A 24,727-nucleotide genomic window follows, 5' to 3' on the forward strand; every position below is an offset into this window, starting at 1 on the left:
CTGTTACAAAACATTTGTTTACCTGGCTCGCTGTAGAGCTGCTCAACAATGGGTTTCAGGTGGAACTTTTATAACAAATGCGCAAACACAGACAAGATATCACATTTTTGACTACAATAGCAGTTATATTTTCAGGATGAATATATATATTATTACACAAGCTAGAAAAGTCAAACGCATCAAACTGTAAGCGGTTACCTTTTAAGCACTGTTCCATGTATCATAATTGAGAGAATTGGCTTCGTACTCCAGCACATAAAATAAAACGGTTACTGTGAAGTTAAAGTGCCAACTCTCAGCTTTAATTTGAGGGGTAGTTACTGTACATCCATATCAGATGAACAGAATTGGACTATCAAACATTTATTTAAATAAATACATAAAAGTATCATATTTAATCATTTCTGTTATATCATTTCTGGTCATTGCCAGACTGAACTCTTCAACTAACAGACATCAGCAACTGAAACATGCTGGACTGAGGTCATGTGACTAACCGGACCAGTCAGGTTATTCCACTATTTGGCCATACAGTAAACATGTCAAGTCAAGTCAAGTCAAGTCAAAGTTTATTATAGCCAAATATCACAAAGCATGCCTCAAAGGGCTGTACATATAGTAAAAACAGCAATGTGCAACATTATCATAACACCCAACAAACGTATATAAGTGATAAGACTAAATACAAAGCCTTACGAATGGGAAAGGTAGTCTTGAAGTCTGATCCAGCATGTATCATGTATGCATGTGGAGGATCATCGTCCTGCTGAACTCCCTTAAAATGTGGGAACTGTGTGCAAAGCCTATAACGCCCTTGAAGCTGTAAGCCTGCATCTTAACCTCGTAGTCAGTGTTAAAATCGAATGTGCTGCTGGACTAGTCAAAACAATTATGTATCACAGTCCAAAACCGTAAGAACAGAATGCCCTGTCTATATCTGAAAACATCCTCACACGCTCAATAATAAACCGTACACTTGACATGACACTGAATATATGGGGGGAAGTAACACATTAAAGAGCAGAAGCATTTATGTAATAAGGTGCATGCGTTTTGCCAGTTTTCAGAGCAAAGATCAGCCACAAGCGGTAAGTTAAAGAAAGCCAACCAAGCCTTCAGTAAGAATCAATACATGCACAGTTCTTCTCTCCGAGCCCCATTGTGAGGAATACAATCTTCAGAGAGATTGATCGCCGTGTTTTCACAGCGTAGATTTGCTGTAGTTATATAAATATCTGTATTTCTTAGCCGCCCCTAATGAATTTGTCATACCGCCTCCACTCCACTAACAGGTATGTCTAGCACGGGGCTCGTCTCCGCTGTCAGAGGGGAGGTTAAGTACGCCGCAGCTAACCTCGCAGCCTTCAACGTTGTGACCACAGCAACACATCGGGACCAAAGCCACCTACAAATCTGCTGAACTTCAGGAAAATCATAAATTACATTCCACCCCAATTCAAACACGTCTCCCATCTATTTCCCTCTGATGAAATCATCTCTGCTTCAGTCCTCCATGTGATGATGTGAACGGATACATGCTGCCACTACAGTGAGGCCTTGGGAGGAAAAAAAAAAAAGCGGGGAGAGTGCGAATGAGTGTGGCAGGTGTCGGGTCGGTCAGCTGCCAAGGCATTGCAGTAGAGCGCAGTGGGGCTTGAAGGGGATGCGGGAGGACATGCTGGGTCCGAGAGGAGGGACAGGCAAGGCAGCCTCTTCATCATGGCAGATTGCCTGTCCGTGTGGTTCCCAGCGCCCATACATTGCTTCCCCCCTCGTCCCCATATCCCCTCGATTGGTTTTCCATCCCTGCCCATCGGGGTGTAATGGAGTCCCCGAGTGCCTGGATGGATGGAGGCGCGGCCACTACTGACAGCCGCTGCTGGAACGCCATTCAGTCCCTCTCAAGTAGTCCTAAAACCTGGGTAATAGCCGTACACCACGCTGGGGAAATGTGCCCCTCTCCAGGTGTGTCCTTCATCTTCCCTGTTGCATTTGTACAAATTCTCACTACCCTTTTTCTCATTTCTGTCGCTTTCTCTCCGTATCCCAGATTGTTTACTCTTTTTTTTTTTTTTCACTCGCCCTCTTTTTCCCTATGCGTTCTTTCCTTCCTTTTCAGCCCTGCAGACTGGTGCCACCCGACCCCTTCCACTTAGAAACCTGACATGCTTCGATAGGCTGTATCTGAGGCAGCAGGGGGCTTAGAAAGCAGCTTACACAAATTCACGGATATTCACACTCACACACACACAAACACACAGATACACACACTTTGTCCTTTTTCCATCCCACTGGCCCATTGGACCCTATTGCTACAAGCGCTGGCATCTCTGGGGGAATCACTCGGCTACGAGTCTTGATTCATCATCGAATTCCACAGCATGCAGCCTCGACTCACACAAATATTTAACTAGACATCCTGATATTTTTTTCCCAAAAACATATTTACTGGAAACATTTCATTAACATGCATTTTTTTCTTAGTGAAAATTCACTTAATCTGCAATGATTGAACATCATTTTTTAGCATTTAGCACTCACAAGGGAGCTGTAGCTTACAGCGAGGCCTGGAAAGAGAGACCAAATCTATACATCATGCCTTTACACATTACCCCCCGGGCTGGAGCAATATGATTAATTGGTTGTTAAACTCTGTCAGTTGCTATCCTCCTCATGTGGTGGAGTGACAAAGTGTTTTGAATCAAGACTCGAGTTAAAACAGGGGTACTCTAAGCTAAGAAAATCCATCTCCACATTACTAACAGCAAGTTGTCTGCCACATCAAAGTCGCTTGCCAGACTTCTTATCTGCAACCAACAGCTAGTATCAGTCACTCCGCTGGTCAATTACTCCCAAAAATAAAAACAGAAACATATTTCCTCCATGTGTGTTTGCAGAGCAAAGCTTCAAAGACGCTGAACCGAACACGTTCTGATCATCACTCTGAAGGAAGCTCACAAGTTTGCCATGCCAGCAACTAATCTACAGTGAGTCAATTTAATAGCAAACTGGCACATCTGATCACAAATTATGACTTTTTGATTTACTGTTACGGACAATGACGCTCTTTGTTTGGGTGTGTGGTAATTGTTAAAGCTGCGCTAATTGGTATCTTTTTAATAACAATGGATCAAACGATTCTGTGTAATGTGAAATGGGTCGCTCGTAGTCACAAACCCACAGAGAGTTATCACCCAGCTCTGCAGTTCCCTTCAGTGTCTTTCAGCTCGTTTTGCAGTTTTACAGCCACGACTTAACCGTTTGCTTCAGTCTCACTGCTCTCATCAGTCATTTCCAACCACAGCAGGCATCTGTTTTAAGTGAAAAAGCTCTGATAAAACGTGTGTTACCTGCCCAGCACACAATGGCAGACAATGTTAGCGACTAGCTGGAGAACATAACAGCGAAAATAATAGATAATGAACCAAAATCTTTTCTCAGGATTTCGCAACAGTTAAAAGAGTTAAAAGGAGAATGAACATTGGATCAACATTCGTCAAGCCAGATGTCAAAATAGGCTGTTAGGCTAACACGTTCATCAACTTCTTATGGTGATAATATGTCAATGTTGTGTTCACTGCTTGTTTCAGATGCCCAATTAATGCTGCTTAAAGGTTCTATCTGTCTATAAGTTTTGCATGCTCATAGGGCTTTACTGGCTTCATTTTCCTACCATCTACAGCAGGGGTAGGCACATAATGCCAACCTTGAGACCTTAAAAATAGGGAGGAAAATAGGGAGAAAAATGAGAGTTTCAGAGACTTTGTTTCCTGCATTCTGGTGACTCTTATTAAGAAAATAAATTGCAAAATAATAGTTGCACTGTAGCATTTTTATGTTAATTAGCTTAATTTAATTTTGCTTTTAAGTTTCAGGAAAGAAATAAAAAATAATTCCCCCCTCTGGAATGAACTTGCTTGAATCTGTGGCAGAAACTATTCATCAGTTTTCATTCATTCATTTGTTGCCCTGCTTGAGCATTTCTTTCTCTTAGTACTCTCCATTTCTCTCTCCCTCTCTCACTCACTGAAGGCCCTTTCATACATAACGCAACCTTTTCATGGCTTTTCACTGTCCAGCAAAGCCCAACTTCGAGCGCTGCATGCTGTGAACCCAGCAGCGAGCGCGGCTCAAACTGTTGTGTCACGAGCCGTGGCGAGCAGCTCTCTCCCGCCAGGAAACAACATTTGGTGTAGCTGTATTGTAGTCTGGATGGAAACAGTAGGGCTTATAGATGCTGTACAGTGCCAGAAGCAGGTTGAGGAAATGAAAAGGAAAAAAAGTGTGAAAATTTGTCAAGTATGGGTAGGCAACCTTCAGCACGTGTGCCAGTGGTGGCAAATGTGCCTAAGGTTCCTTTAACCAATGCTTAACAGATGGCACACTAGTAACAAGTATGCAAGAAAGTTTTAAGTGCTCTCTCATCCACATGCCAAATTACTTCTTTCACAGCCATTGGCAGTCGCGCCACCTGTTATTTACAGTAGTTTGATTGTCCCCCCACCCGCATTCTGGGAGGACCCGCCCTACTCTGCCTCTTATTGGTTAGAACTTGTTGCCTTCTTCGCGGAATTTGTTAAGTTTATTGCTGATGAACAAGATTGGTGGAAGGTTGGTAGGGTTATGATTTAAACTCTGATGTGGATGTTTTAATACGGTAAGGATGGCAGCATTCTTGTAAAGTGCTCTCATGTATAATTTTAATATCCTGATTTTGGTAGAATTTTTTTTTTTTAAATGTTGCTATACACGTTGCCTTAATGTTAACCGAAATGTTGATTTGACACACTGACTAACAAGAAAATGTTAAATGGCACCTCATATCAAAAAGGTTGCCAACCCCTGATCTACAGTGAGCAATTAAACCATTCTTCAACATATTCGAAAGGCAATCTCTGTAAACCTCTTTCCATAACCACTTTGTCCAAAAATCTTTTGTTGTTGGTGTTATTCTACATGCATGTGACTGAGTTAAACGTTTTCAGAATATAAATATTCCCTCCATTCTGTGGTTTACTGATATTCTTGTCACAAATTGCAACATTATTAGTAGAGACGGCAGTTAAATTCAGGTACGGTTTACTAGTGTTAATCAATTTGGCCAAAGTAGAGAATTATTAGAGGCAGTGTAAACAACTTGTAGATATTAGTAAACAAGCTGTAATTCAAAATTAGAAGGAAGTGTCTTTAAAAAGCATCTGCTCACGGCAGTGTTACTATTGGTGTGGGAGTGAAACTAATTACATCTGAAAATTGTGAGGGGAGGAAAAATCTCAGGGAAACAATAAAGCCCAAGGTAACCGCTCTGCTTTTAATAATCTGGTAGCTTCACTGTAAATTGAACTAAATACCACGGTGACTGCTGTGGAGAAAGACAGGCGTGTGCCAGGGGAATGAATGGTGGGTGAGGACAGGGAGACTGAGTGCAAGTGAAAGACAGAAATAGGGAGGGAATGAAGAGAGGGATGGAGGGAAACTGACAGTCTGACAGACAGAAGAAGAGAGCAATGAAGTGAGCGACAAAGAGGCTGAGACGGAGGAAAGCGTGTGCAGGACAGGAAAAGAGGAAAAGGTAAACACACATAATGGACATAAACGGAGAGTGAGGAATGGCGAAGGGGTTGCAATCAGCACTCATTAAATGGCCTCATTGAATTGAGCGGTTTAAAATTTGATTCTGTTGTCATAGGCAATCTGTCTCATGTTCTTCACTTTATTGGTTCATTTCTCAAGACATACAGTTTCAGGGGATTCAGTAACAACATCAGCATTTAGCTTTGTTATTGTTTGGTCTCTGCGGGCTACAAATACATTTCAAGTTAAAGCAGAGCATTGTGGCTCTCATTTATTATTTAGAAGATGCGGTGCTTATTTGCTATTAGAACAGGAAGTCATAAAAGTTGTTTATGCTGTAATCATTATGTAATGACTGGAACTGAGTATTGGACTTTATGGAGTATTGGACTTTATGGATGGCAGCCTACATCTCTAGCACCAGGTATCAAAAACTGTGTTTCAGGTTGAAAACAGCCCTCAACAATAATAAAAAGAAAATGCACATGGCTGCGTTGGTGAGGACTGTTTCAGGTACCAGTTAGACAATGAAAAACAAGGTCCAGTTAGAGTAATAGATCCTTGGGTTTAAAAGCATATCAGACACCAAAACCCTGCATGGCTGGAAAGTTATCAAGGCAGCGATCATTTGATGTTTCGTCATTACGATCATAAGGAAACATTTATAGTACGTTGCAAAATAATCTATTAGGAACATGTGCTTGCATATATTTGACTGGTCAAAGCAGCACCTTGCCGGATGACATGGCATTGTGTTCTGGCAAAAGTCACCGAAACCCTGCTAACCCTGATAACCCGCTACGTCAATGCAGTGTCCCATTCAAAGTCTTGTTTACTTATTCTATGATCAGATGCGTTGTCATCATGATTTCCTAATTTGAATATATTCTTGTTACATTTTGGATTTAAATTGTTTTAGGCACATGTACAATTGCTTTGTGTTAAGACAACAACCCTGTTTTCTACAAAATTACATTCACATACAACTAAACTGCATTCTCAATAACGTTAGGGTCGCAGTCTTTTAAACAGTTTTAAAACATTTGTTTAACGTTGTAAATTGAAACAAAAACAAAACAAAGCAAAAAACGCAACAATACTACTTTGTTAGGTTTAGGCAACAAAACTACTTGGTTAGGTTAAGTAAAAAAACATCATGGTTTGGCTTAAAATGACTACGTAAGTGAACGTTGACTTTTAGTTTCACACAGGACACGAACAGTGGCCTCCTGGGTCCTGTCCTGTGTTTGTTTGACTCATCAACCACCCCTCCCGCCCGTCTCACTTGTTATTATACTACGTGACTTCCATTTACGGGCGCTCAATATACTACATCACCTGCTTTACAAACGTATTTGTGATACCTCAAAGACAAACTACGTTTCCAAATGTAATTGAGAATGCAGTTTAGTTGTAAGGGAAGGTAATTTTTAGAAGACAAGGCTGTAAGACAAAGTTAATTTGATTATTAGAAAAAAGGATCTTGCATAAATTCCTCTTTGGTAAAATGTCTTGTTTTGGTACTGAAGTCCAGGGAGTATATTGACACTAGTCTTGAAACATTTCAAACAATACCCAGCCCTAGTAACGACGAAAAATGAAGGTACAGCGTTGTACCTTTTCGTACAGCCAAACCACAAAAGGTACAACTCTGTCCCTTGTGTTTTCAGTGTGTGTATGACACAGAAAGAGTCTGCTCAGTCTGTGTGCTCATGTCCATATACTACTGTATGTGTATGTGTGTGTGTGCTTCCTGCAGTGTGACAGAAAAGGCTGGCAGGTCTGCAGACAGAGGTTTGACAGGCGTTTAATGAGGAAGCTCTCACAGGACACAGGCTTTGCACAAGTAAGACACACACACATACACACACACAGTGAGCAGTGGGGGAAAAGGAGAGGAGGCACCATTGTTTGGCAGCAAGAATACCTCAACCCAATTATAATGTGCTTACAATATACTCGCCTTAATTACACCGAGATTGCACTCTGATCTGCTCAGATTAGCTATTAAAACAAGGAGCAAAACGAACCGGCACATTTTCAAACTGTCAAGCCAGTGATGCGCTGTTGGCTGCTTGTTGGAAACAGCCATGGGTTTTTCGTTGCTTTGAATACGCTTACCGATAACCTCTGATAACCCCACTTCAATGGAAATTACAAGGTTACATTCGAGAAGGGTAGTTTCAAATCTGACCAGGCATTAGCGAGGAGACCGGTGCTCTGAAGTGGAGTGAAGGTGAAAGCTAATTTCCCTTCTGTCCAGTACAACAAGCTCTGAATTGCCTCGGTTGGTGAGCTGACAAGGGCCCGAGTCATTTTGCTACCTGTCCACTGTGAACCTAACAAGAGCCTGCCGAGAGGGGGTCCAACTCCGAGTGAGGGGAGGTGAAAGGGAGGTGGATGCGGAGTAGTGCCATATGGAGAGCGCAGACATAATGAGCAACTACATCTGTTGGCTTGGACTCACCACATTTTTATGGGTTTTGGAACGTGTCTGGCATGGCTGTGGGAAAGCTAGCATTATAGTGCTGTTCATCAGTCATGTTTGAAGTGACTCATTTACATTAACGCACGTTGACCTGGCTATCAATTAGCATATAACACATGCTTGGCAGAAAGACTTAACTGTCCTTGAAAACACTGGCACTGCAGCCAGGTGGACAACAGCCATTCAGCCTCAGTGAGCTGAATACAAGCTTTCGCAGAGGCCAGACGGAGAACACTTTGTTTACACGTCAAAAAGTGGACATAGCTAATCAGTTTGGAGATCATCAGACGTCGAAATCAACCAGAACAGAGTATGAAGCCTGGCTGGATGTAGAACTACTGCAAGCCAAATAATTATGTTGGCTACTGAGCATTAGAGAACAGATGCTGTTGGAGACATTGTCCATCAGTCAGCAAGTGTGATGCCAAGGCTGGGATGCCAGAGTGGAGTTGGCAAGGGTGGTAGGGGATGGAGGAGGGCAGGTGGTAGTCTATTATGTCTACCTGATCCCCTTTCGAACCAAAAGGTTTATGGGGGATTTGGGAGGCCAGCTGCTGGCATTCAGAAAAGGCAGAGGAAAAATCTTGTGGGAGAGATGAGACACTGGAGATATGAGAGTGTCAACGCCGCCCAACCAACAATCTCCATCCCAGACCGCCGGCTCATCCCAGTCTCAGCCCCTGAAGCCAGATCTCTATTTGTGGTAGTAATGATCCTGCATCAGATCCCTGCGGTCAGAGCAGACGCAGACCAGTGATAAAGATGAAGTGGGCTGCGGATCCCATGGTGCCTTTTAGGAGAGTGGAACATTGACCACAAGATCTCTATCTCATTGATCAGCCAGTTCAGAGAGAAAAAAAAGTGTCTTTCCTCCAGAGAGGCTTGCTCCCCGCTCCACTACCCTATTTCAGAGCAAAATGTCTCTGTGAAAAAAGAAAGAATTGTTGTTTTTTTTAACTCCCCTGTTTGGCTCCCAGCTGTGTTGGTATTATTGTAAGCACTGAGGATAAAGAAAGAAACCACTAATTTGATTTGGGGAGCTGACTCAAGCCTCCTACCTGATTAAATGAAGTAGCATTTTCCAGTAAATATGCTCTTTAATGCCCCTCTGCATTTCTATCTGTGTTTATCAAGCATGGAAAAACATGTCTGTATTGTTGCATCCAAAATGTTCAATAGGGAGCTTTGATTGGAAAAGTGTTTTTTTTTGTGGGCTTAGTCCAGTTCTGGGAATCTGGCCAAATGTTTGACTTACACCACCCAAACAAAGCACAGCTCAACTTTACACAACAAGGTTGGCAAACAGTTGGCCAACAAATCTTGGCCTTCGAGTAGAACACAAACATGTTGATGGAGAGACAAAAGACTCGAACGTTCTTGAGTTTCACTTCAGAGCGCGAAAACGGCAGAGCATTAATTCGGTGAGCAGCTGGCAGAAAAAAACATCAGCAATATCAGCCGGTTTGAGTATTGTCTCCTTCCACAAAAGACAAACCTCTGCTGCCTGACACAGCCGACGAAGACAAAACAAAAGCACCGTTGTAACATGGAGCCGAGTCCCTTTTCATACCCTAGATGACAACAATCAGCTGAATTGAAATCCATTTTGCTTGCTGCTCACCCGGGAGTCACTCAGTGTTTTTTCCTCGCTTTCATCTCAGTGATCAAATCAAGAGACTGCTTCCTGATCACAAGATAGTGGATTTGGATATGCACATGGCGGTTCTGCTGGTGCGGCCTTGACAAGACAGATCAATAGTGTTGTGAGAAAAGGGTCAGCAGAGGTGCAGGCGACAGCTGCGCTCCTCTAATTATGGTCAGGCAGAGACAGAAGACGCACCTGCGTTTTGTTTGCAAGCAGACGAACAGAGGAATCCTGTACTGAGTGACACTCAGCTTAACACCCACATTCTTTTAATCAACTGTACTTGCAGATTCAGGCTTCTGTTTGCACAGACACAAACCTTAGAGAAATTAATTATGGTGTCATCATCTGAATTCAATTAAACCCATTAGTAATAAGTTTGTGTCATTTTATGCCTGACGGCAAGAAGACAAAACACCTGTAGGAAAAAAAAAAATGCTTCTACATTTGATAAATGTACAATATGCAGTGCATACGATTATATTATCTACTAAAAGATCACATATATCTTTAAATAAATGTTGCCATTTACTGTATGACAGTCCCTATGAGATGCTTCAGAGATTCAAAGTTAACTTTCTTCATGTGTGTTCTTAAAATCTTAACAACAATAATTATGGCCAGACTGTTTAATCTGTCACAGACATATTGTCATATTGTTATACTGTATGTGCATACTGTATGTCTGACGATTGGGAAGTAATTGTGGTACAGAAATGTCAAAGATATGTTGAAACCGAATCCATTAAATAGTTTGAATAGAGAACAGCGACAAGTTAATCTTTTAAATGTAAGAATGTCTCGCTCAGTATATTGAGTTATCGTTATCAAAAATGATTGTTATCTGTTTCAGTGAAAAAACACATAACGGTTGATATGTTGTAGGGTAAAATATTGATTTAGGAGTCCAATCCAAATCCAGTATTAAGGCCTTTACACACTGGGGCAAGACATATATAAATTTAAATATATATGCTGTATATATACTGTATATATAGTATATTGTAAAGCACTTTTTTTTTAAAGGTGCTATATAAATAAAGATTGTATAGAAACGACACGAAAATGCGAAATACTCACCTGTGAATATTATATATCTAGGGCTTTTATTGTGAAAGGTAAGAATGAAAGGAGTGGATCTGGTCTGCCCTGATTGTCAAGTTTGAAATGAGTAATAAAGTTTGCCATCCTGGTTCGGACTACAGAGCCTCCGTGTTGTTGTTTCCTAAATATAGGCGTAACTCAACCCGCTCCGCACTACGTGATTGGTTGATGCCTTTATTCGCAGTGCGAAAGCTCAGAAAATCAACCTTGTTCCAGAAAAAAAAAAATACAGCGCTTTTTTGTTGCGTAATATTCACATGCTGTGTGAAAGTATTCAAGACAAAAACAATAGTTTGAAAAAATACATTGATGTATGAATTAATCGCATGAAAAAACACCACCTGTGTGCCTTTAATCGTGCTAAAAAAAGAATATAAACTTTATCTGAAAACAAGATTTACACAAAAACAATGTTATACGTCATAGCAAAAATGTAATAGTTAAGCAAATTATGACCAATACATAAACCATCTCAAACATGCAGAATAATTGTGAGGATAACTTGATCCTCTTGGCTAGTTTTGAATTAACGCTTAACATCTGTTAATTTAGTTTATCATTAGCCAATGAGGGCAAAAATCAACGGTTATTTTTTAAATACAAATCTAAGACACCTCTTTTAACATTAATGCAATTACCTACAGTAGCCATATCCACCCCTCTCCATGTCATCCTCTTATACGTAAATAAAATAATCTACTGTATTACACTGAGACTTTTGAAATGACACTAAAGGGAACGGCCGTAGACTATCTAATGACCTGTCATTACGTAGCACTCGAAGTTTATAAACTCTAGTTTGAGGCAGTACAGTAAAGCTCTTCTGAAGTCCAAAAAGGGAAATAAAAGTGTGAGGGATGATACAGCTCCACTTCTGAGACTTCTTCAGCTGAGTACCTTCCATTAAACCTGTTTTTACTTTCACTCCTGAGTCCAAGATTTAATTCCTAAGACTTTCCAACACATAGACATAGCCAGACGGATACAAATAAAAAAAAGCTAAGATAGCAAATTAATCTAAACAGAGAGAGTCTTTGTACCTTTTAAAAAACACTGGAGGACAAATTTGATAGCCTCTTTCTTTGGATCCTAATGAATCCTAATGATGATAACGAATGTCGAGTGGAGAGCCTAAAAAAAAGTTAAATATAGGGATGAAAACTTGAGTGCTGGGACGTGAACTGTATTCAGCTTCAGGCTACAATGCAATATGTATTGAAAGTAGCAATGAAAAGCTCATTTGCATTTCATGTCTTTACGTGTCTTTTTTGAGTGAGGAATCTGAAAGAATACTAAGCTGTGAGTGTCTAAGACATGCAGGAATCCTATTGAGATTTAACAGGCACCTTACTGCTCCTGCACTGCTATGAATAAGCAAACTGCAGCTTACATTTTCCAATACCTACTACATACATCGCAGTGATGTGGCTCCTCCTCCAGCTGGTTATACTGCACTGAGAAAAATGCAGATCATCTCAGCTTAATCAATGACGTGTCACTTGCTGACAAAACAACCTTTTGGCTGGAGAGCGTTTGAGTTTACGTATAGTGGCTTTAAAGCCCAATTACAGTGGAGAGCTGAACCATAAGCTGACCCCCCGAGCAGAACAAGCCCGACACAGCAGAACTAATACCACTACGCACTCAGACATAGAGATTCAGCGCGAGACTGATGGAGGGTGATTATGGAGAGGCAGAGAGAGAGAGAGAGACAGCAAGCAGCTTCTGAATACAGTTTTCTATTAGTTTTCTTAACAATGGCAGATCTTGACCTGGTAGTCGACTAGAGCTGGTGTCTGTTGGAAGAAGTTGGAGAAGGGAAATGACAGGAAAGAGACAGGTGGAGGAGGTGAAATGAGAAAATAAGGAACAAGAGGAGACAGGAGAGAAAAAAGAAAGAGGTTAGAATAAGGACAAAGAGAGTGATGAGAGCTGAGGCTTGTGTAAGGGCAGTAATGGCAGATATTAGAGGAGGGACAAAGGTAGAGTAGTGAAAATTGGTTAAAACTGCAGTAGGGTGAAAGGGAAGAAGAGCAGTAAATGAGAGAGAGGAGAATAGTGTAAATCAAAGCAGTAAAGGACAGAGGTGTTGGTAATATCGACAGAAGAATGAAGGTTGTTCATCGACTCTGTATCAAGACATGTCCTCAGTTGGTTTTCTGTAATAAAAATGGGCCTGGTAGCATTTTCAGCAGGGAAAAAGGCAAGAGACCCATCGTCTTGTTGGTGCTTAGCCGGTCTTTCTCAAATCCCCCATCAAGACCAATCAAATCTAACCAACGCAACTTTCTGGCAATGTAATCAGTTGAAAAATTGATTTGCAAGAAAAGTTAAGTTGCAGGATCTAATGCTACAAGCCAGCTAGCGAAGTGGTGTACTGTACTGCAGCTACTCATTGTGGCAACGTAAACAAATGTTTACATCATGTCTAATTAAAAACCTGTAGAATATTTGTTAAAGATAAAGAAACACAAAGGTGCTTAGTCTTCATTGTTTATCAGAAATAATGCTGGCATTTGCAGTATCAGCACTACACAGTTTGACAACAACAACAAAAATGTAATTACTGCCTTGCAGTTGTACGCCTCCACCAACCAGTCAAGTTGCAGTTTACATCCATGTCTGTCCAAAAATGTAATCACTACATAATTTTATCCCAATAGACAATTGTCATAATTAGCATATGTATTATTGCGTTATGGCCAAAAACGTGTTTTGTGAGGTCACAGTGACATTTGACCTTTGACCACCAAAATCTAATCTGTTCATCCTTGAGTCCAAGTGGACGTTTGTGCCAAATTTGAAGAAAGAAGAGATATCATGTTCACAAGAATGGGATGGACGGTACGTACAGACAACCCGAAAACATAATGCCTCCAGCCCCGTGGGCAACTCCGGTTCTGAAAAATGAAGCCAATAAGGAAGTGTATTAAACTTGCATTCTTTCTAATAGCCAGCAGGGGGCGACTCCTCTGGTTGCAAAAAGAAGTCTGATTGTATAGAAGTCTATGAGAAAATGACCCCACTTCTCACTTGATTTATTACCTCAGTAAACATTGTAAACATGAGTTTATGTTCTCAATTGCTAGCTTCAAGTCTTCTTCAATATAGAATGACGTTCATTTAGTAAATTATGGTCCCATTTAGAGTCAAATAGACCATAAAGCAGGGGATGCTTTAGGGCGTGGTTACCTTTTGATTGACAGGTCTGTACCACGGCGTTGTCCGGTCTGGAAGCTGTCCGTGTTCTCGTCTTAAAACTTGAACCCTTTCACAGTGTGTTTTCAGTTCATTAAAGTTAATTATAACTTTTTTGGTCGCCTAGAAATGCATTATTCAGCGTTCAGTTGTACTCCACCCTCTCATGTCACTTGTGGTTGCAAGAAACCAAGATGGTGATGGCTGAAATTTCAAACTCGAGGCTTCAAAACGGTAGCCCACAAACCAATGGGTGACGTAACGTTGACTACGTCCACTTCTTATATACATCTATGCTCCGACCACAGCTGTTACCGGTGCGGAGGCAAAAACATTTTAATTCAAGTTCCATTTACTATCTATTTAATCCATACACCACCACCACCTGTTATTACAAACTATCTCCATGACAACCGAGCAAACTAAATCTGCTGATGAAAAGATGAGATGTGGTTAAAAGCTGTAGAAAAAGCTAGTAGACTTTGCTTAAGCACTTTAGAAAAGATGCCGTACTGTTAATTCATGTAGCGATCTGTTTGATTCATACATGTAAACACAGTGCCAGGCGGTGTTAAAGGATAATTCTGGTTACTTTAAACACAGTTACTTTATCTCTAATTGTTGGAGATTGCAGTGCCTCAAGCAAAATGAAGCTACTTTGAAGCTGAAAACTTGAAACACAATCATTGCTACTGAAGGATTAAAAGAAAATGAAAACTATATCATGCAATGATGTGTAACAGTGCGTGAAATTTGTAGCTAATGACATTATCAAAGGATTTATTTATTATTTAATCATTTTCATCACAATATATAGATGCAGTGTTTTTGTTTTACAGCAGCAGTTTATATTACCATGAAAACTACACATTAATGCAACCAGAACATCTATTTTATTTTTTATCTTGACACACAAATTAGTTCACTCGATCTAACCAGACAGGGATTTTTTTTCTACAATGAAAATGGTTATCACAATAAGAACAAAGCATGGCTATCAAGGTAAAAAGAAAACAACCTCTGTGTACTCTCCTTTTAGTGGGTATTACAGAGCAGGTGCATTATTTGGATGTTACCGGTGTCCACATGTCTGAGAGCAAAGCTGAGCAGTTGGCTATAAACGAACAGGAGATGTGGTGTGCTGGCTTGGCTGCATGTGACCAACCGTGGTGCAGCGTCGGAGCGAGGGAGACGGTCTAAAGTGAGCGTAGCGACCGTGTAAATGGTCTCTGGCCAGAGAGGATTTGCTGGTTTGGCTAGCTGGCTTTTCAAGTCACAAAAAGCAATTCCACACCGTGTGTAGCATTGAGCTGCTGGACAACTAACCCATTTAAATCAGTTTGGACAGCTCTACACACACACTGAATGCAAACACAGCGGGGGGAGAATCTGGACACGTGAATGGACAAGTTAATATGGCGAATGCTCAATGAATGCGTCACAATAATGACAATGAAACACTGGACCTGCTAAATCCTTCTCTCTGAGAGCATGAAAAAGGTTTTCAAATTGGTTCAGTATCCATTCACGGGCAATCAAGTGTGCCTCAGCTTGGTCTGATGGCCCTATTCAACAGTTGCTTCTGTCTGGCCATGTGAACGGATCCTACAGAGTTCATTTGCCTACTAATAAAGCAATCTTGAGAAATACGTTTGACTCCGAACTATCTCGGAATTAAACTCAGACTTAGAAAGGAAAAGGAACAGATTCATTTTTTACGGGGACTGAATGAGTTTTTCAGCGTTACCTCAAACACCAGCGCTCACCATGCAGCGAAACACCGTATCAGAGTAGACAGGAGAGAAAGAGGCGGAAAATGAGATGAGGGAGAGTGTCTGCTACAGACTGAGGGAGCGAGCAAAACACGGAGAACCTTAAAAGCAAAAATAATGTAGTACTTGAAGAGCTGCACATAAATGACACTCAAGTTGCAAGCAATTTTCTGATTATTCAAAAGCATGTCCTGGGTGGTCGTATAAAAGTGAGTCAGAATTGTATTTGTGGGTTTCTGTGTGTATGCATCTGTGTGTGTGTGTGAAAGCACAAATCTCTCATTATTGCCTGTCTCCAGGGCTTGAGCTGTACTACCGACCCCCAACCTCAATCCAATGTGCTCTTTGTTTGCCCAGCGGACCTCAGGTTCACCTCTAAATCCAACCTGAACACCACCCTACCAAAATGCACTAGTGTAATCTTTCTGTACTCCTGCAAACCAGATGGCTTTACAAGCCCAAAGCAACCCCGGGACATCAGACTGGACATCAATATTCATGAGCACTTCTGACACGTTTGAATCATTGAGGAATATGTTTCCCGTCTTTAGCAGACACAGAGATGGTGAACGTTTCACCCTTTATGAGGAGAGGAGAGGAAAGTACGGGTAAAAACACGGAGTAAGAGCATTTAAACTGAGCTGAAAGTGGCTAAGAGTGGAATAAAACACTGAATTCAGATTAAAAATTTCGCACATGGAAATTTAATCACTGACATTTACTCTATTTAGTTTGAAAGGTTTCTATGGCTGATGGCAAAATGACCTCATTCCAAGGCTTTGTATAAAAATAACAACATGAGGATTGTAAATGGAGCCTGAATGGAGGATGAAATGTCCTTGGTCTATTCCGTCATATCTAAGTCACCACTTAAAAATAAGAATTGAATGTATTCTCCTTGAGATTCACAGGAAACAACAAAGCAACAACAACAAAACTGCGTTACACACTCCAGCAGCCAGCAACCTGTGAAGCAGCAGGAGCCTCTCATCCAAAGCTCCAGTTAATGTTTCTCATTAGTCGATATTAATCTACCGTTCCTCCAAATCTTGACCCCAATGGTTTGCTTGCTTGCACGAGATGGAAACACTCCGCCAACATGCTGCACGCAGTCGACCCCTTCTGCAGTGGCTGTTTTTATATAAGTCACTATTAGTGTGAAACCCAGATGGGCTCAGTCCCACTCCTCTGTCGCTCCGGTGGAAGTGGCCTCTGCAGCAGCAGCGGCACCCGGGGAGTGATTGATCGGGACGGGTAGATGATGTGCTGATCACCTAGTGGGGTCTGTCAGCTGCAATATTGCTGCCAGTGTCCCCGGCAACCAGCCGCCGGAGTGCCAGCATCTGTGGCCTTACGCTCACAGTGAGGGATTAGGTGGTCAGAGTATTGTGTGCGCACACACACACATCCTTCTCCGGCTCCTACAATTCAGGGTGACCTGTTTCCACCTTTATTAGATAGATATAATGTCGCAGACCAACACACACACTTACACTTCGAGTTGTCTAATAAAGACCCAGTTGTTGTCAAATAGGATGAAAAAAATAAAACACCTACGGTTGCTTTGTAAAGTGGATTTGGTGCAAAAATACGTCTGTTTTGTTTATAAAGCTCCTAATCATGTCAGACGACACTGGAACTCCCTTTGGGTTTATACTTCTGCTTTGGCTGTTTGCGTGGCAGGCGGTGGGATGCCGGAGTCGAAAGGTAACATTAGGCATGAGCACCTGCTTGCCTACACCAGCCAATCTACTCATCTCCTGCTGAGCAGTGCTCAGAGGGGTGCTGCACACTATTCAGCTGCGGAGAACAAAGTAGGGGTTTGCAATATTTTATTTTATGCTACTCTCTACTTCTACTCCACTGTATTTCGGAGGCAACTATTGTACATTTTACCCCACTACATTTATTTAATGTCTTTAGTTAGTATTTACTTTTCAGATTTTGATTATTAATACAAAATATAATCAACTAATAATAAATTATGATGTACGGTTACCCACCTTTACCAGCAGCGACATTAAATTGATGTAAACATGAATGCATAATTAATAAATATCCACTAATATGATATATATGATTCTGAAATGGGCAATTCTGCATAATGAATACTTTCACTAAGTATATTTTGATGCTAATACTTTTGTCTTAAAGGCGCAGTGTGTAGGATCTGGCGCCATCTAGTGGTGAGTTTGCAGACAGCAACCAACATAAACTTCTCATGTGTGCCAAGCGTGTAGATGAACTATGGTGGCCGATGCGAAAACGCTAATGTCCTTATCTAGAGCCAGTGATTGGTTTGTCCGTTCTGGGCTACTGTAGAAATATGGCATCCGGATGTGTTAAGAGAGGACCCGCTTCGTATGATACAAACGGCTCATTCTAAGGTAACGAAAAGACAATGATTCTTATTTTTAAGTGATTATACACAAAAGAAAACTTACTTATTAATATTGCATTCCATTTCTGCCAATAGATCCCCCTGAATGCTAAAACATTTACCTTTAAGTAAGAGTTTGAATTCAAGACTTTTACATGTCATTTTATAATCGGTAAAGTAAGAACTCCAGTGCAAATAAACCCGTCATATTTTGCCAAAGATCAAGGATTTTTGAACTAAAAAACACTTCATAATGCAATAAATGAATAGACTATATTATGATTATCTGCTTTTTGAAAAAACTGCATTGCCTGGGCAACGGCATTCACAGACAATTGTGTTTCATCTTAACTGTGTTTACATTCAGTATCACAGGATCTCTAGTATCTTAATACCACAGTTATTGTGGGTAATGTGTCGTGATAGTGCTGTATTGTTAGTTACAACACCCCCAGCACTAATATAAGGCCACGCTGACAAGGGCCATTACCCAGTCATCCCCTTCAGAGTGATCATGACAAGAGCAATGTGACCTTGTCTGCTAGACAAAGAACACACACATATGCGCGCACACACACACACGCACGCACGCAGGCACACGCACACGCACACACACAGCAGCTGACTTCACTGATTTGGACACCTCGAGCCTGAGATGGGGGACCTCATCAGTGAAAAAGTGGTGTGGTGTCTGGTTGGAATAAAAATCTGCACACGCTCGGCTCTAAATAGCATCCGGGTGAGGACCACTGAGTTAAGACCGTTGCTTTGTAATCCTGATCCTCAGGAAACACGACCGCTGGTTTTCCTGCTATGCCTTCCAGGTATTCAATAGTCTTTGATTTGATGACTAGAATGGAAACCAGCAGGGCCCTGATGGCCACAACTGAGAACCATTGGGCTTGATTAGTCCATGAATTGCCTGCCAACCTAAAAATAGTTATTGATGGATTTTAAACAACACAGAATGAGATACGAGGATCAATGTGCAGTATTCCCAAGGACACAGGTTCTCCCCCCTGCCTGTATTAATCTGTTGTCTATTGTCATGACTATAATGTGTCCAAAAATGCATTTGTGTGTCTTTTCATATCAAAATCCCTCATCTCTTCCTGTTAACTCACTGAATATTCTTCATGACTCATTCTGCACAGTGGGTGGACACACAATTACATCTAATAACATGTAGTTATTATAAATGTTGAGAGCAACACCACCAACTCTACAGTCTGTACGTTTGTATCAAAGCTTCAGATCTAGTAAACTATCATTAGAAGCATTGACGTACGTTGGGAGTGGATTCAGTTGACAGAATTTAAACAGCAATGCCAACATCACTATACAATATATTCTCTCCACTTCCAAAGGCTCAAACACTCAGTGTTCTCCTCTTCTTTCATTTGGTGGTGAAAGAAGAAGCAAGTGGTCCTCTGTGGCCACTTTCTCAACTCTAAAATCAAGTTCTCCTTGATGTTACTGTAAGGTGAGAGACATGTCACAGCACATCAAACTGTGCATTTCCAACTAAATCATGTCAGAGAAGAAACACTTCAAACCATTTCACAATCTCTAACACTTTTCACAGAACCTGCAAAGATGACCTACATATGGGCTGAATTACACGCTCAGTACCGTCTAGCAGCTGCGGTTGTACACTTTACAATGTACGATAGAGCTGGCCACAAGTGCAACAGACTTGCGGGTCACTGCAGGAATGGTTTTCCAAACAATTTTTTGTAGAGTTGTATATTAAAGGACCAATATGTAATATATTTGCAGTAATAAATCGTATCATCAGAGATTCAGAAAACTTGCTAAACTGTAATACTGGCTTCTCTGACAACAATGCTACAGCCAGTATGTTCTCCATTGAAATTTCCATTCCGGTCCTGAACATCTGTTTTTGTTTTGGCCGGTGTGATCCCGTCCACTGCCCAGTTCAACAACCCGTTACCAAATATGATACAAATTGGCATACAAACAGCCTTCTGCAGCCATGGAAGCAAGCACACAAACTGGATCAACATGAGATAACATTACATTAGATTCTACCCGACCTGAAAAGCCTCGGCACATCTCTCTGGGGTCCGTGTGCAGCTGGGTTATCAAGGCAGCGAGTATTTGAGACACACAGTCGGTGAAGTGACTCCAACTATGGCTGCTGGCCAGAGGCTAGCGCGGTCGTGTCTAGAAGGTAACCCTCAAATTGCAGTCACACCGGAGAAGCGGACGGGCCAGGACTCCAGTGTTTTGAATTTGGACTGCTGTTATCCATTTTAAGTGTTGGCTGTCAGTCCTACATATTGCTCATTTAAGACTGACTACTGCATATATAAAAGACAGTGATGGCATGTAACTAAGAACCCCTTAATACAAGTACAAATGTGAGGTACTTTACCTTAGTATTTCCATGTACTACTACTTTATACTTCTACCCTGCTACACTTACCGACAGTATTTAAAATAATTAAAACTAGTTCCACCTTGACCAACTACTGTACAACAATAAAATGTTACTTACATATTATTCTGAATTTCCCCAAGGGGGATGAATCAACAAAGTATCTTCTATTCAATTATACATGAGTAATCCAATAATATAATATATTAGTATATCACTCACAGGGGCCATAATACTACTTACTTTTGAGTCTACTGCACTTGGCATAATTTTGATCATAATTTTGTTTAATGTGTTGCCATCAATCCTAAGCTAAATTCTGGAAACTCTACGCGGCTCTGATAAAAGGGAATTATAAATGGGAAGGGTGTACACAGCTGTGGTAAACGCTACTATCACAACAGTGTTATTGTTAAAATCTTAATAATACTTTAATACCATTGAAACAGTCTGTTTTTAACAAAACACGGATTAGAATAGAAGTGAAAGAGTTGCATACTGTAGCTGCACTTGAGAGTGTCAAACCCCTGAAAAGATATCTTCAACTAAAAACAAGTCCATCTAGAGCAGATGGGAAAGGACCATTGCCAAGAGTGATATATGGATGTAGTATTTCATTTACGGAGCAGATGAAGATGGACACCCAGCTGGAATATCAAACACTCAGTGCAAATGTTTCTATGAAGCTGCCAAGTTATGTGTTGTAACACATTGCATATTTCTTCCCTAGGCGTTGCAGCAGTTCTGAATTAGTAGGAGTTAAAACACTAAATACAATTCAGACTACAGATATGGTGACAGTACTGTACTGGCCAAGGCCGGATGGAAGTTATTGCTTCAAGAAGTGTTATACGTGTGAAAGGACAATTCAACATGACAACAGCGGCCCTTATAGTCCTCCTATCTGTGACAAATATGGTGGATAGGCTGAGCTTTTAAGTGTTATGGTCATCCAAATTATTTCCCTACACATTCACTTGAGCAATAAGAGATAAGTAAAGATGAATTTTGAGCCAGTGCGGGGAAACTGTGAATCTTAAGGGACCAGTATCAACTCCTTGGAGTATTTTATGACTATGTATCACTTACATTCACAACTCAAAAATGCAATTTTTCACTTTATAGGGTCTTTAATATTCATACGGTGGTATTATCTCAGTCAATGTTTCAAAGCAGTCAGCCCCACGAGTCAGTGCCACCAGAGACTTTTAACAGCAGGGAGTCCTGGTCTGTCTACCACTACAACAGACTGATCTCTCATTAGAAAGGCGGGCTGTACTCTACCAGAGGACATTATAGAGACTGGGATGGTAATGGGATTTCTTCTAATAGTCATGCTGATCAAATTCATGCAGTTAAAAAGGCAGCTTCTCTGTGGACCAAATCCAATTATGGCGGGGAGCATACCAGAACACACTGGTGAAAACTGAATGATTGATGAACTGAATGAAAGCTGACACGTAGATTTTAAAATCTGCAGCAGTTCAGTCGATAATACTGTATATTGGTGCATTCACTTTCACAGTTCGAATAGTCTTTTTTCTACAAATAGTGTAAAACAAAGTGTATCAAATTTAGTGAACGCCCCAAAGCATGGCAGTAAAACCATAACAGATAAATCTTTTGTGATTAATAATTGATTTTGATCTCGTTTATGGTTTTGTATAATTCAAAGGCGCTCTGTCTCTTGACATCAGACAGCAAATAACACCATGTCAGAGTTCAGACAAGCCAATTATCATCCAACTGGGATCTGTTTGCGTGCGGCCAGGCTCTGAAGCAGAATCTTTCTTCCAAATCTTCACTTCACAGAAAAGAAAATAGGTCTGAAGAATGATGTAAAAAAAAACAGCCCGGTGTTGCCAACTTTTTTCCAATGAAAGTAGCTAGTAGCACCAGATGTCAAAAGTCGCTAAATCTAGAGAGAAAGTCACCAAGTCAGAAACACTGGCTGGTCGTCTCTTCAGGCCTCCCTCCAAAGCCACTCCCCCAAAATTATCATAATGAATGTAAACAATGAACATGGCTATTGCAGTACCCATTGTAAAACGCTAACTGTCATTCCTACATATTGCTCCTTTAAATCATCTAGAAGGTAAAAATCCTAATTTCAAACAGCAGATGTACAGGAGGGACAGCAGAAGTTGTTTGCTGTCAACCCACGTGATCTGATCAAAACTTGCACTTTTGTTTATTTGTACTTGTTTCTATTAAACTCTCAAAACAGTGGCAAGCAAGCCTCGGCCGTATCCGAGCTAATGAAGGGGATGGGGGGACATAAAGTGAACAGCGGTGCTTTAATTGGAGTGGGACTGGAATGGAGAGTTATGGCACTGTTGAGGTATTTCATCTTTGTAGTGCTGCCACACTCTTTTATAGGGCAGATGAGGTGGTTTGGCACCAGAAAACTTTAAAAAAGGGATGTTGAAGAACTCGGTCGATAAGCAGGAGTAGTGCAAAAGAAGTGGCATATATTGTATTTGCAAAAAGTTTACTGAGGGCAAAAAGGAAACCCGGTAATTTCAATAAAACTGAAGCACAAGAATACCAAACAAAAGAAAGCAGCAGCCTCACAGCAAGCTGCCAACTCCTTTCTCCCCCCCCACTCCGTGGCATTTCACCTTCTCAGCATCACCTTACCAGAAACCTACCACCTACATCCGCCCAGGTATGCACAGGGTGAGCGAAAAAGAGCAAGCATCCAAATCATACAAAATTAAATAACCATTAATACAAGGTTTCTAAGTTACTGCTGACCTCACAGTTCATCTATGGGCAATCATAACATACCAAATGAGCACACTAAATATCACTAAATCATTTGCAATACCTTCTCCGGCTTCCTCCCACGGTCCAAAGACTACTACTCTAAATTGCCCGTAGGTGTGAATGTGAGCGTGAATGGTTTTCTGTCTATGTGTCAGTCCTGTGATAGTCTGGCGACCTGTCCAGGGTGAACCCCGCCTTCGCCCAATGTCAGCTGGGATTGACTCCAGCCCCCCGCGACCCTGAATAGGATAAACTGTTACAGATAATGGACGGATGGATTTACCTATCTCTCTACATCTTAACAGGCCCAGCCCCTCTCTGCTAAGAGGACATCATTAGGCAAACCTGTTTCCTTGATTGAGCTGCTGAGCCAAAACATCCCAGTCAGAACAACAACAGAAAATCCTATGAACCCATAAAACAAACAAACTTCACAAGCTTGTGTCATTTGCACACCTTAATTGATAATGTATCAAATAAATTGAAACATTGGACTGAAAATAATAACAGACACAAAACACTATTTATGTTCTGGAACAGGACCTGGTGAAAAGGGAGAACCTTTTCACAACCCTTCACTAACAAGTTGGATTTCATTCCCCCTCAATCTCCTACAAAAACCACACAGCCGATAATGAGCATCATCGTTCCAAGCTCTGTATTTCTGGTCGCGCTGTGAGCACGCTGCCTAATATGAGCCTGCGGCTGCAGGCCAGTTGGGTGCATAGACTCACCTCCTTCTCTCCGCAGATATTGCTGATGATGGAGTTGGAGGCCGGGCTGGCAGAGGGACCGAGGACCGCCACCACGCCTTTCGACATGATCTGGCACACTGAGAGAAAACAGAGAGGGGGGGCGGAGGGGAAAATAAGGATCGGGAAGAGAACGGAGACAGCGAGAGAGAGAAAGAAAGTCAGTCAGCCAGTGCTATCCAGGAAAGGTAGAGTCATTTAAAAAAAGGCCCTCTTCAGCCAGATGTTAATGGATTCACATGCTGACTGTCTCAACCTCTAAACTGATAGCAGCCTGAGCTAGCGCTTCCACTGTCTCAAGGGAACCTGAACCTACATGCGTTAATGAAACCTGCACGAGGCCAAATGCATTTGTCCATCTTTAATATGCCTAACGTGATGCACACACAGAAAACTCCTATAGATCCTGCCGATGAGAGTTTAATAGCTTGTGGGAGGAATTGATATTCGTATAACAGACCGTCACATATGGAGACAGGAAGATATACAAATGGGAGGAGACACAGACAGATAAAAGGAGAGACAGAACGGCACAGAGACAGAAATAGTGACAGGCAGCAATATCTGGAGGCTTAAAACATAAAATCTGGTATTTGAACATTTACACGAATGCCATAATATCCCCAAAAGTGACACACACATCT

At 41.3% G+C, this 24,727-nt stretch overlaps 1 protein-coding gene across 6 annotated transcripts in view; it reads right to left on the minus strand.

Annotated features, from left to right (window-relative positions):
• Nucleotides 1-24,727, minus strand: part of grik4 (glutamate receptor, ionotropic, kainate 4) — a 341,658-nt gene that overhangs the window by 107,005 nt on the left and 209,926 nt on the right. For all 6 annotated transcript variants that reach the window (XR_012594732.1, XM_074642015.1, XM_074642012.1 and 3 more), the window contains exon 5: nt 24,066-24,163. Coding sequence is in view for 5 of the 6 variants with exons in the window: in XM_074642015.1 (XP_074498116.1) it covers nt 24,066-24,163 (98 nt within the window). In the remaining variant the exon portion in view is untranslated. The remainder of the gene's footprint in view (nt 1-24,065; nt 24,164-24,727) is intronic.

This window comes from Sebastes fasciatus, chromosome 7, assembly GCF_043250625.1.
Source record: "Sebastes fasciatus isolate fSebFas1 chromosome 7, fSebFas1.pri, whole genome shotgun sequence".
NCBI lineage: Eukaryota > Metazoa > Chordata > Actinopteri > Perciformes > Sebastidae > Sebastes > Sebastes fasciatus.